At 43.1% G+C, this 13597-nt stretch overlaps 1 protein-coding gene across 16 annotated transcripts in view; it reads left to right on the forward strand.

Moving 5' to 3' along the window:
- Positions 1-13597, forward strand: part of LOC124135719 (amyloid-beta A4 precursor protein-binding family A member 2-like) — a 164544-nt gene that overhangs the window by 143028 nt on the left and 7919 nt on the right. For all 16 annotated transcript variants that reach the window (XM_048396016.1, XM_046501206.2, XM_048396026.1 and 13 more), the window contains 2 exons: positions 9460-9579; positions 11146-11286. In XM_048396016.1, coding sequence (XP_048251973.1) covers positions 9460-9579; positions 11146-11286 — 261 coding nt within the window. The remainder of the gene's footprint in view (positions 1-9459; positions 9580-11145; positions 11287-13597) is intronic.

The raw sequence follows: 13597 nt of genomic DNA on the forward strand, positions 1-13597 counted from the left end.
TACACACTTTACTACTGTTCCCTTACATTATACACACTTTACTACTGTTCCCTTACATTAAACACACTTTACTACTGTTCCTTTACATTATACACACTTTACTACTGTTCCCTTACATTAAACACACTTTACTACTGTTCCCTTACATTATACACACTTTACTACTGTTCCCTTACATTAAACACACTTTACTACTGTTCCCTTACATTAAACACACTTTACTACTGTTCCTTTACATTATACACACTTTACTACTGTTCCCTTACATTAAACACACCATATTACACAGTCTGTCAACAGCCACAGTATCCTTACTTGGTGCCTATGGAGTTCACACATGTACTATTCAGCTCACTTTGAATGTTCCTGGTGAAAAAAAACTGCTGTGGCAGTGTACTTTTCTTGTTCTACAAAAGTTAACTTCCTCACTGGTGTTTGGAAAGTTTATCCCACAAATAACCTTACATGCTTTGATTTCAAATAATTCTGGGAAGTTGGACTAGCACTGATGCTGGAATAGATTATTGAGATCGCACAGTTAATGGTGAGAATGTGAAATGTCAATACTACTTTAGAGTGCTGTACATGATCTATATTTGTTGAAAGATTTGATGTGTTATTCTGGTTGTGCTTAGTGGACAAGAGTCACATTATAAAACCTGTATGACACTCCGGGGAAATAAGGGCAGCAGCACCACCAATAAAACATACATCTTGTTATCGCAATCTGTGACCACATACATTTTGAATGTTTGTTGATTTTTAGATGTCGATATATTTGTGTTGCAAATGGAGGTTGTGAGATGAAATATGGCTGGATTTACACACGGTCATCTTGATAGGAACACTCACCATGCATGTGTGAAGTGAAACAGTTAATTATTCATTGAAGCTGGATGAAGGAAACATAATCAGGTTGTATCCAGGTCTATGGATGGGAATTGGTTCTGTATCAAAGGAAATGGAGTTCTTTAAGAGCAAAGGATAACGTTTAGTTTAAAGTTTTGATTCAGTGCCGATGTTTTATTCGTCTCAACAGTCAGTGGAATTGTACAAAGAAAGTGATGTCCCTTGATAAATATGAAAGGTTTGTCATTGAAGCATCTCGAGACCTGTATAAATCAAACATGTGTACCTACCTCCACAGCTTGAGTCTCAGTGTCATGTGTACCTACCTACACAGGTTGAGTCAGTGTCATGTGTACCTCCCACCACAGCTTGAGTCTCAGTGTCATGTGTTCCTACCAACACAGCTTGAGTCTCAGTGTCATGTGTACCTCCCACCACAGCTTGAGTCTCAGTGTCATGTGTACCACCTACACAGCTTGAGTCTCCATGTCATGTGTACCTCCCTCCACAGCTTGAGTCTCAGTGTCATGTGTACCTCCCTACACAGCTTGAGTCTCAATGTCATGTGTACCTACCAACACAGCTTGAGTCTCAGTGTCATGTGTACCTACCTCCACAGCTTGAGTCTCAGTGTCATGTGTACCTACGTACACAGCTTGAGTCTCAGTGTAATGTGTACCTCCCTACACAGCTTGAGTCTCAATGTCATGTGTACCTCCCTACACAGCTTGAGTCTCCATGTCATGTGTACCTACGTACACAGCTTGAGTCTCAGTGTCATGTGTACCTACCTACACAGCTTGAGTCTCCATGTCATGTGTACCTCCCTACACAGCTTGAGTCTCCATGTCATGTGTACCTCCCTCCACAGGTTGAGTCTCCATGTCATGTGTACCACCCTCCACAGCTTGAGTCTCAATGTCATGTGTACCACCTACACAGCTTGAGTCTCCATGTCATGTGTACCTCCCTCCACAGCTTGAGTCTCAATGTCATGTGTACCTCCCTACACAGCTTGAGTCTCCATGTCATGTGTACCACCTACACAGCTTGAGTCTCCATGTCATGTGTACCTCCCTCCACAGGTTGAGTCTCCATGTCATGTGTACCACCCTCCACAGCTTGAGTCTCCATGTCATGTGTACCTACCTACACAGCTTGAGTCTCCATGTCATGTGTACCTCCCTCCACAGCTTGAGTCTCCATGTCATGTGTACCTCCCTACACAGCTTGAGTCTCAGTATCATGTGTACCTACCAACACAGCTTGAGTCTCAGTGTCATGTGTACCTCCCTACACAGCTTGAGTCTCAGTGTCATGTGTACCTCCCTACACAGCTTGAGTCTCCATGTCATGTGTACCTACCTACACAGCTTGAGTCTCAGTGTCATGTGTACCTCCCTCCACAGCTTGAGTCTCAGTGTCATGTGTACCTACCTACACAGCTTGAGTCTCAGTGTCATGTGTACCTCCCTCCACAGCTTGAGTCTCAGTGTCATGTGTACCACCTACACAGCTTGAGTCTCCATGTCATGTGTACCTCCCTCCACAGGTTGAGTCTCCATGTCATGTGTACCACCTACACAGCTTGAGTCTCAGTGTCATGTGTACCTCCCTACACAGCTTGAGTCTCCATGTCATGTGTACCTATCTACACAGCTTGAGTCTCCATGTCATGTGTACCTCCCTACACAGCTTGAGTCTCAGTGTCATGTGTACCTACCAACACAGCTTGAGTCTCAGTGTCATGTGTACCTCCCTCCACAGCTTGAGTCTCAGTGTCATGTGTACCTACCTACACAGCTTGAGTCTCAGTGTCATGTGTACCTCCCTCCACAGCTTGAGTCTCAGTGTCATGTGTACCTACCTACACAGCTTGAGTCTCCATGTCATGTGTACCTCCCTACACAGCTTGAGTCTCCATGTCATGTGTACCTACCTACACAACTTGAGTCTCCATGTCATGTGTACCACCCTACACAGCTTGAGTCTCCATGTCATGTGTACCTCCCTCCACAGCTTGAGTCTCCATGTCATGTGTACCTCCCTACACAGCTTGAGTCTCCATGTCATGTGTACCTACCTACACAGCTTGAGTCTCCATGTCATGTGTACCTACCTACACAGCTTGAGTCTCAGTGTCATGTGTACCTCCCTACACAGCTTGAGTCTCAGTGTCATGTGTACCTCCCTCCACAGCTTGAGTCTCAGTGTCATGTGTACCTATCTACACAGCTTGAGTCTCCATGTCATGTGTACCTATCTACACAGCTTGAGTCTCCATGTCATGTGTACCTCCCTCCACAGCTTGAGTCTCCATGTCATGTGTACCTCCCTCCACAGCTTGAGTCTCCATGTCATGTGTACCTACCTACACAACTTGAGTCTCCATGTCATGTGTACCACCTACACAGCTTGAGTCTCCATGTCATGTGTACCACCTACACAGCTTGAGTCTCAGTGTCATGTGTACCACCTACACAGCTTGAGTCTCAGTGTCATGTGTACCTCCCTCCACAGCTTGAGTCTCAGTATCATGTGTACCTACCTACACAGCTTGAGTCTCCATGTCATGTGTTCCTACCTACACAGCTTGAGTCTCAGTGTCATGTGTAACTACCTACACAGCTTGAGTCTCAGTGTCATGTGTACCTACCTACACAGCTTGAGTCTCAGTGTCATGTGTACCACCTACACAGCTTGAGTCTCAGTGTCATGTGTACCTACCAACACAGCTTGAGTCTCAGTGTCATGTGTACCTACCTCCACAGCTTGAGTCTCAGTGTCATGTGTACCACCTACACAGCTTGAGTCTCAGTGTCATGTGTACCTACCTCCACAGCTTGAGTCTCAGTGTCATGTGTACCTACCTCCACAGCTTGAGTCTCAGTGTCATGTGTACCTACCAACACAGCTTGAGTCTCAATGTCATGTGTACCTACCAACACAGCTTGAGTCTCAGTGTCATGTGTACCTCCTTCCACAGCTTGAGTCTCCATGTCATGTGTACCTCCCTCCACAGCTTGAGTCTCAATGTCATGTGTACCTACCAACACAGCTTGAGTCTCAGTGTCATGTGTACCTACCTCCACAGCTTGAGTCTCAGTGTCATGTGTACCACCTACACAGCTTGAGTCTCAGTGTCATGTGTACCTACGTACACAGCTTGAGTCTCAGTGTAATGTGTACCTACCAACACAGCTTGAGTCTCAGTGTCATGTGTACCTCCTTCCACAGCTTGAGTCTCCATGTCATGTGTACCTCCCTCCACAGCTTGAGTCTCAATGTCATGTGTACCTACCTACACAGCTTGAGTCTCCATGTCATGTGTACCTCCCTCCACAGCTTGAGTCTCAATGTCATGTGTACCTCCCTACACAGCTTGAGTCTCCATGTCATGTGTACCACCTACACAGCTTGAGTCTCCATGTCATGTGTACCTATCTACACAGCTTGAGTCTCCATGTCATGTGTACCTCCCTCCACAGCTTGAGTCTCCATGTCATGTGTACCTCCCTACACAGCTTGAGTCTCCATGTCATGTGTACCACCTACACAGCTTGAGTCTCAGTGTCATGTGTACCTACCAACACAGCTTGAGTCTCCATGTCATGTGTACCTACCTCCACAGCTTGAGTCTCAGTGTCATGTGTAACTACCTACACAGCTTGAGTCTCAGTGTCATGTGTACCTCCCTCCACAGCTTGAGTCTCCATGTCATGTGTACCTCCCTACACAGCTTGAGTCTCCATGTCATGTGTACCTATCTACACAGCTTGAGTCTCCATGTCATGTGTACCTATCTACACAGCTTGAGTCTCCATGTCATGTGTACCTCCCTCCACAGCTTGAGTCTCAGTATCATGTGTACCTACCTACACAGCTTGAGTCTCCATGTCATGTGTACCTACCTACACAGCTTGAGTCTCAGTATCATGTGTACCTACCTACACAGCTTGAGTCTCCATGTCATGTGTACCTATCTACACAGCTTGAGTCTCCATGTCATGTGTACCTCCCTACACAGCTTGAGTCTCAGTATCATGTGTACCTACCTACACAGCTTGAGTCTCCATGTCATGTGTACCTATCTACACAGCTTGAGTCTCCATGTCATGTGTACCTCCCTACACAGCTTGAGTCTCAGTGTCATGTGTACCTACCAACACAGCTTGAGTCTCCATGTCATGTGTACCTCCCTCCACAGCTTGAGTCTCCATGTCATGTGTACCTACCTACACAGCTTGAGTCTCAGTGTCATGTGTACCTCCCTCCACAGCTTGAGTCTCAGTGTCATGTGTACCTACCTACACAGCTTGAGTCTCCATGTCATGTGTACCTACCTACACAGCTTGAGTCTCAGTGTCATGTGTACCTACCTACACAGCTTGAGTCTCAGTGTCATGTGTACCTACCAACACAGCTTGAGTCTCCATGTCATGTGTACCTCCCTCCACAGCTTGAGTCTCCATGTCATGTGTACCTACCTACACAGCTTGAGTCTCCATGTCATGTGTACCACCCTCCACAGCTTGAGTCTCCATGTCATGTGTACCTCCCTACACAGCTTGAGTCTCCATGTCATGTGTACCTCCCTCCACAGCTTGAGTCTCCATGTCATGTGTACCTCCCTCCACAGCTTGAGTCTCCATGTCATGTGTACCTCCCTACACAGCTTGAGTCTCCATGTCATGTGTACCACCTACACAGCTTGAGTCTCCATGTCATGTGTACCTCCCTCCACAGCTTGAGTCTCCATGTCATGTGTACCTCCTTCCACAGCTTGAGTCTCCATGTCATGTGTACCACCTACACAGCTTGAGTCTCCATGTCATGTGTACCTATCTACACAGCTTGAGTCTCCATGTCATGTGTACCTCCCTACACAGCTTGAGTCTCCATGTCATGTGTACCTCCCTCCACAGCTTGAGTCTCCATGTCATGTGTACCTATCTACACAGCTTGAGTCTCCATGTCATGTGTACCTCCCTACACAGCTTGAGTCTCCATGTCATGTGTACCTACCTCCACAGCTTGAGTCTCAGTGTCATGTGTACCTACCAACACAGCTTGAGTCTCCATGTCATGTGTACCTCCCTCCACAGCTTGAGTCTCAGTATCATGTGTACCTACCTACACAGCTTGAGTCTCAGTGTCATGTGTACCTCCCTCCACAGCTTGAGTCTCAGTGTCATGTGTACCTCCCTACACAGCTTGAGTCTCAGTGTCATGTGTACCTCCCTCCACAGCTTGAGTCTCCATGTCATGTGTACCACCTACACAGCTTGAGTCTCCATGTCATGTGTACCTATCTACACAGCTTGAGTCTCAGTGTCATGTGTACCTCCCTACACAGCTTGAGTCTCCATGTCATGTGTACCTCCCTCCACAGCTTGAGTCTCCATGTCATGTGTACCTATCTACACAGCTTGAGTCTCCATGTCATGTGTACCTCCCTACACAGCTTGAGTCTCCATGTCATGTGTACCTACCTCCACAGCTTGAGTCTCAGTGTCATGTGTACCTACCAACACAGCTTGAGTCTCCATGTCATGTGTACCTCCCTCCACAGCTTGAGTCTCAGTATCATGTGTACCTACCTACACAGCTTGAGTCTCAGTGTCATGTGTACCTCCCTCCACAGCTTGAGTCTCAGTGTCATGTGTACCTCCCTACACAGCTTGAGTCTCAGTATCATGTGTACCTACCTACACAGCTTGAGTCTCCATGTCATGTGTACCTATCTACACAGCTTGAGTCTCCATGTCATGTGTACCTCCCTACACAGCTTGAGTCTCAGTGTCATGTGTACCTACCTACACAGCTTGAGTCTCCATGTCATGTGTACCTCCCTCCACAGCTTGAGTCTCCATGTCATGTGTACCTCCCTACACAGCTTGAGTCTCCATGTCATGTGTACCTCCCTACACAGCTTGAGTCTCCATGTCATGTGTACCTCCCTCCACAGCTTGAGTCTCCATGTCATGTGTACCTCCTTCCACAGCTTGAGTCTCCATGTCATGTGTACCACCTACACAGCTTGAGTCTCCATGTCATGTGTACCTCCCTCCACAGCTTGAGTCTCAGTATCATGTGTACCTACGTACACAGCTTGAGTCTCAGTGTCATGTGTACCTACCTACACAGCTTGAGTCTCCATGTCATGTGTACCTCCCTACACAGCTTGAGTCTCAGTGTCATGTGTACCTCCCTACACAGCTTGAGTCTCCATGTCATGTGTACCTCCCTACACAGCTTGAGTCTCAGTGTCATGTGTACCTGGGGGGCACGGGTGGCCCAGTAGTCTAAGGCACCGCAATTCGCTTTGCAGAGTTGCGTCCTTTGGACACGCTAGAAACCTATGATTGTGGGTTCGAATCCAGGTTCGCCCCGATTATGTTTCTAGGTTTGTCAGTACCATACCCATGCTCGTGGGTTTCACAGAAGTGGTAAATGTCTGAGACCTGCATCACTTCGGGCTTTCCTCCCACATTAAGCTGACACGCCAACTCAAATAATACATTTTGTGTTCACATTGACAAAAGCGCAGCCATATAGCAATTGATTGATGCTTTAAGTTCTTTGAACTAGAGTATATATGTTAAAGAAAGTCAGTGGTTGGTAGACCTATAGTAAATATGTCACCATGGAAATCACTTTCTTCTCATGGCTCCAGTATTGTAACTACCACTTAGGTCTTAACATAGTAAAAAGTGTAGAAACAAAAGTAGTCTGGTATTGTAAGCTTCCTTTTAAGCAGATCTTGGGTGTGTGCGACAACATGTAAGGTGTATCTGATTTTACTCTCTGATCAGGAAAACACCCATACTGTTATTCCCTGCCACAAAGTGAGAAGAAGAAACAGAAAATGTTTTTGTCCATCCACTGATCAAACAATGACAGGAAGGTAATAGTGCTGACATTGTTGAGACATTTTGCAGGTGGTTTTCATGATAAGAAATAGACATTGAGTATTTAGCTTACCTGAATGAAAGTCGATTGAAATTATGTCATGGCCTGTTTGTATGGCGTCTGGCATCAGCCTACCATCCGTTGTCTTCTCCTCAGAAACTGCTTGGCCAATGGGGCTAAAACTTCACATGCTTGTTCCCACCAACGATGTCATCCCAATTTATTTGTGAGGTGTGACTGTGATGTTCAACATAGTCGACACAGCAGCCACATTGAAAAAGTTCTTCATAGCCATGACTCAGTGATGTCTGTTTAAAATGTAATAAGGGCAGTCGGGGAGCCTAGTGGCTAAAGCATTCGCTTGTCACGCTGAAGACCCGGGTTCGAATCCTGACATTGGTTCAATGTGTGAAGCCCGTTTCTAGTGTCCCCAGCAGTGATATTCCTGGAATATTGCTTAAAGTGGCCTTGAAACATACTCGGTCAAAATGTAATGACATTTGGTATGTATGTAGTTACAAGTGGGTCTACACGTTCTAAATCATATCTTACATTTTGACCTTTATTTAATCTTCTACTTAAATTCGCTCCAAATGCATTTGCTTACACTGTAAACATTTCTCCAACAAAACCACTGAAGCTTCACATGCTTGGTACCACCCCTGATGACACTTTGATTTTCAAACATATATATGGCCGTTATTTAGCCATTTTTGTTCAATATGTTGTGACATTTGGCATATGTGTTAGCAGTTGTAGGATTCAACACATATTTTTTTCACAATATTTAAAAGTGTGACCTAGCTTTGACATTTGTGTTTTGATGCTGCTCATACAAATTGCCTAGTCGGCTCTGTATACTTCTTTTCCTCTGAAAATAGTTTTTTTATCCTCAGTGTTTATGCAGAAAATATTTGAACATCATTGCTGACAGCAGCTTCTTATAAGTGCTTGTCTTTTTTGATATTTTAAACTGTTATCAGCATACATACCCAGGTGAGCTACAGTGCTGGCACTTTTTTAAATAAGATTCTTGAGATATTAATGGAGTTCTGACCCTGTTGATTTCAGGGTAGATTATGTTTGGTCTATACAGGAAGAACAGTGACTTTTCACATACTCTATTTGTATGTTGCTGAGATTACACTTCTTTATAACAAAAAACCCAATCTTTTTCAATACCGTCATGAGTATTTTATATCACTACTTATTTTCCTGGAAAGCACCAAAACTAGTATCCTTTGAGACTCACTTGTTTGCAGTACCAGATCATTCCCATTCTGTGCATCCTTGCTCTGCATCAAGTGGTGCAGTTAGTGTTGGCATCTACAGTCTGGATTCCACTCCCTTGATTTGGAGATACTGCTTTCAAAGGCTGTTTCATGCCAGCTCTTGTATTCTGTAATGTCACTGCTTGGTGGTAACCCGTCTGAAACCCTAACCGTTGCTCACATGCTCAAAGTAATCGTAGCACTGAGACTAATGTAAGTCTTTGTTAGAGGATGGGACTTAAATGGTAGCATTTCAATCTCTTTAGACCAGGCCATTATTTCGTCAGTTGGATCATGGATCCACCGGTCCCTTTTCCCATTAAAAATGAAAAGAGTATAAAAATGTAATCAAGATTTTTCTTATCTTATCTCGGCTGCCCTGTGGTTGAAATGAAGTACTAGTTAATAATGTTGTGTTGTATTGCAGACGTCCAAGCCACAGACGGTGGTCAAGCTGACGGTGGTGCCATGTCCCCCAGTGGTGGAGGTCCTCATCAAGCGGCCGGACGTCAAGTACCAGCTCGGCTTCAGTGTACAGAATGGGGTGGTCAGTATCAACTTATTGATTCAGTGACATGGGACTTGCAGGCCTTGACGCTGGCACTGGTCTGAGAGACTAAAACAAAAAGTGCAGTGGTTAAGATATCCATTGGATAAGGGGCAATAACTAAACTTTGAAGGTTATGTACACACCGTTATAGCAAATAGTGCCTGAAATGAGTATTGCCTTGCAGTGACTTAATAGAACTGTTTTTTCCCCACTTGATTGCACAGTACTTGTGACACACACGTCTTTGAGCCTTGTACATACAAACAGTGGGACAATGCATGAAGTAAAGCCTGCTCATTGTTAACCTTGCCTTCAGCTAAGTCCAAACTGCCAGAGTCCAACATTTGCAGCACACTTTACATAGTTCAAGTGTAGCTTCCAGCCACAACCCCATCCTGACCTCATTTCCAAGCTCTTCAACATCATCATCATCAACTTGAGCTCCAGCCTGACATCCATGCTGGATGCCACCTCCAAACACAGTCCTTAGCTCATCATCATTTCCAATTGTACTCTTTATGCCACATTAAACCAACAATCAATTCCAACCCGCTGAGCTGTACGGTACCTAACACTTTTCTCTGGTCATATCCCTGTAAAACTCAGAAAATAGGCCTTGAGGATACACTACTCACTTATTACCTTTCATTACCCCAAATGGAGAAGATTGTGGTTTTCTCAACATGTAATGCATGAAAATGTCTTTTTAAAACAAACCATGTTGGCAAAATAGGTCCCCAGAATCCCAAACTTATAACAACTCACTAAATGGGGGATTGGATGATCACAATGGCTGCAGGTGACATTTCACTTAACATCTGAAACACAGTCAACCCAAAGTGTAACATTCCAAATTTCTTTGGTAAATATGACAATTCTGCTCAGCCGTGTTTGGTTTGGATGTAAAGGTTTATTTTTCAAAATTTATCTTTTTGAAATTATTTTACAGAACATTACTAAATATTATAAGACAATCGTTAGAGTGTGGCACAATCTGATTGGTTATAAATCAACATTTTTTAACAAAATCGTAGTCTTTCATGTTAATACTATTCTCGATACATATAGTTAAATTTCTCAGTCCCCTACGGGGTATTCAACATGACATAATGAATATTGTAATCACTGAATTTTGAGTTTCATTCACTACTGAAAAGAAACTCTTAGTCTTTTACTCTGCATTTTACCAACATGGGACTTTGGTCATTGAAGCATAGGATCATTATGATGTCATCCACTACTTGATGACACCACTGTATTCCAGAGTGATGTCATGTCTGTCTCTCAGCTCTTTAAGTAAACATCAGAAGAGAGTACTGCCTAAAATTATAAATAACATTTTTTTTTTGTCAATGTCTGGAAATATGGATGATTGAAACCTTTGGCGGAACCTTCAGTTCAGAATGAACTTATACTCTATAACAACTCAAATCTGAAATCATGTGGTTTATATTCTAAATCGACTAGCGATAGCCTGTCATAAAATGTTATGTAAGCTTTGTTAAACTTGATAAACTGAGATGAGAGTTGATGTTCCTCTAATGCTGTGCCTGTCTGCTCCAGATCTGCAGTTTATTACGTGGAGGCATAGCTGAGAGGGGTGGTGTGAGGGTCGGACATCGAATCATCGAGATCAACAATCAGAGTGTGGTAGCGGTACCGCATGAGAAGATCGTAGCACTTCTAGCTAACTCTGTAGGAGAGGTGAGTACATGAGTCCTCAGTGGCCTGTCAATACACCAGCTGCTGAACTCTCATCATAGCTGGGACATGGAGGCCCAGTGTCACAGCAACTCATTGTTCAGGGAGTTGTGTCCCTTTGCCATGCCAGGATCTTGGATCATGAGTTCAAATTCTGGTTAATGTTTTGCCAAGACTATACCAGTGTGTTTGTGGGTTTCACCAAATTGGAAATGTCGATGATCTGCATCACTTTTGGTTTTCCTCCCACTTTAAGCTGACACAGTGATATACATTTTAAATATGCATTTTTATATGTATGTTTATGTACATACTGAGTAATGATAATAACAAGTGTTAGAAAATTCAGTCAGGTTGGATAAGTAATAATGGCGAGCCTCCAAACAGAAGATTCCAACGTGTGTAGGTTTTTTTTACTGGAGCATAACTCATGAAGCATTCAGTATTTTTTTCAGGAGCTTTGTACACACATAAGGTATGCCCTGAACTGCTGCCTTTTGCTATTCAGGAAGTTTTGAAATATTAATTGTTTTGGCATATCCAAGGCAACAAGTTAGACTAAGGTTCAAATGAAAGGTTCAAATAAAGGTAGGGATCATTTCCAGAGCATAACTCATAAAGTGTTTCTCATTTCTTTGTGAAATTTGGTAGACACATCAGGCAAGTGCTGAACTGATGTTTTCATTTAGTTTTAAAGGTTGCAATTCCAATACAATCACAAGATAAATTAAGGTTCAAATGAGGGTTTAATTTTGCAGAGAACTTGACAAGCAAACCAATTATCATGCATCATACTATCTTGGAATTCATGGTTAAAATAGGTCCCCAGCAAGCTATGCTTGTTTTGAGAGGCAACTAAATGGCTCAGTTTGTCAGGCTTGGTGACTTGGTTGATTGAGTGCCATCATACTCTTGCTCATTATGCAGTGTTTCTTTTTAAAACATATACAGCATCATAGATCTATTCATGTATGTTTTGTGTGTTTGTTATGGAATTAGGATTTAGAGTTTTGAAAATAATAAATGTAACATTACTCTCCAATGAAAATCTCTTAACTGTTAAAAAAGTACCTTTAATAACTCACATCCTTGGAAGGTTTAGAAAGCATTTAAAGAATAGAGGGAATTATTTGGTTTAGTCATCAATTTTAATGTCATTTGTACTCTAAACTTTTGAATGATGAACCTTTTTGGGTATAATGAAGTATGTCTACTTTTTGTGATGTTATGCAGTTTTTGAAAGGGGCGAGGGATATAGATAACTTGTTCTTCATTCTGTCCATTCTACTATTTACCCCCTCGCTCGGGAGGAAGGAAGGAAGGTGTGAATAAATAGGCTCCATGAGTTTTGTAATGAATAATTGTCACTTAGGATGTCCTTCATTAATTCATACCAAAGTGAGGACGCCATGGAGTGAAATGTTTTAAGAGACAAATGTTGATGATATAACAAGTTTAATGTAGTTTCAAGCATGTCTACAACACAGCGGCCTGGGTACAGCACAGCACAGCACAGCACTGCACAGCACTGCAGACCATATATATACTATAAACACACTGCCATTAAAGATGACCTACTCTCCCTCACACAGCTGCAGACACAGACAGGCTGACCTTGTCACACTTACCTTTGTTAGGGCACTGGGGTAGTCATGCTTTTAATAAGCTGAAGACACTGGTTTGAATCCTAGAATGGCCCACAATGTGTGAAGCCTATTCTAAGTGCCCCCCATCATGATAGTGCTAAAACCAGTGTGAAAGGATCCTAACCCACATTTTGGTTTGAGCCGCATGGCGGGAACAGAAATATGTGAATGATAAATGAAGAAATACAAACATGTGAAGGAGAAGACAATTTGGAATGAAAGAACTGCCTGTTACTGCTATAAAGATCTAGATCAAAACCAGTATTAAGAAAAAAGAGAACATTAAATATCAATACATCTAAAACATAAACACAATTTTTTTATTGTTTTATTGAAGTATTATAATTATACATGTAAATATCAATGTACAGAGAACCGAGGAAGATATCTCTTTTGTTCTTGGAAAAACGATTCCTGACTTTATGGTGTGTTTATGATTCATTTGCTTCTGAAATTAGATTTACTGTCCATACTGAGAACTGCCCAGGTAGTAACTGGTGTTTGCCCAGACCTGTCTACCATGCTTCCCTTCTGGTGGGGCTGTACTGACAACTTGAATAATGTCTCAAATTGTCCTGGATCTACCCCCTAATCCTGGCATCATCCCCTGGGTTGTGTAGAATTACAGGATTGTGTTTCTTCACGGAACCAATATCACATGAAACGTG

Source organism: Haliotis rufescens, unplaced genomic scaffold (assembly GCF_023055435.1).
Source record: "Haliotis rufescens isolate VD_foot unplaced genomic scaffold, xgHalRufe1.0.p SCAF_1, whole genome shotgun sequence".
Taxonomy (NCBI): Eukaryota; Metazoa; Mollusca; class Gastropoda; order Lepetellida; family Haliotidae; genus Haliotis; species Haliotis rufescens.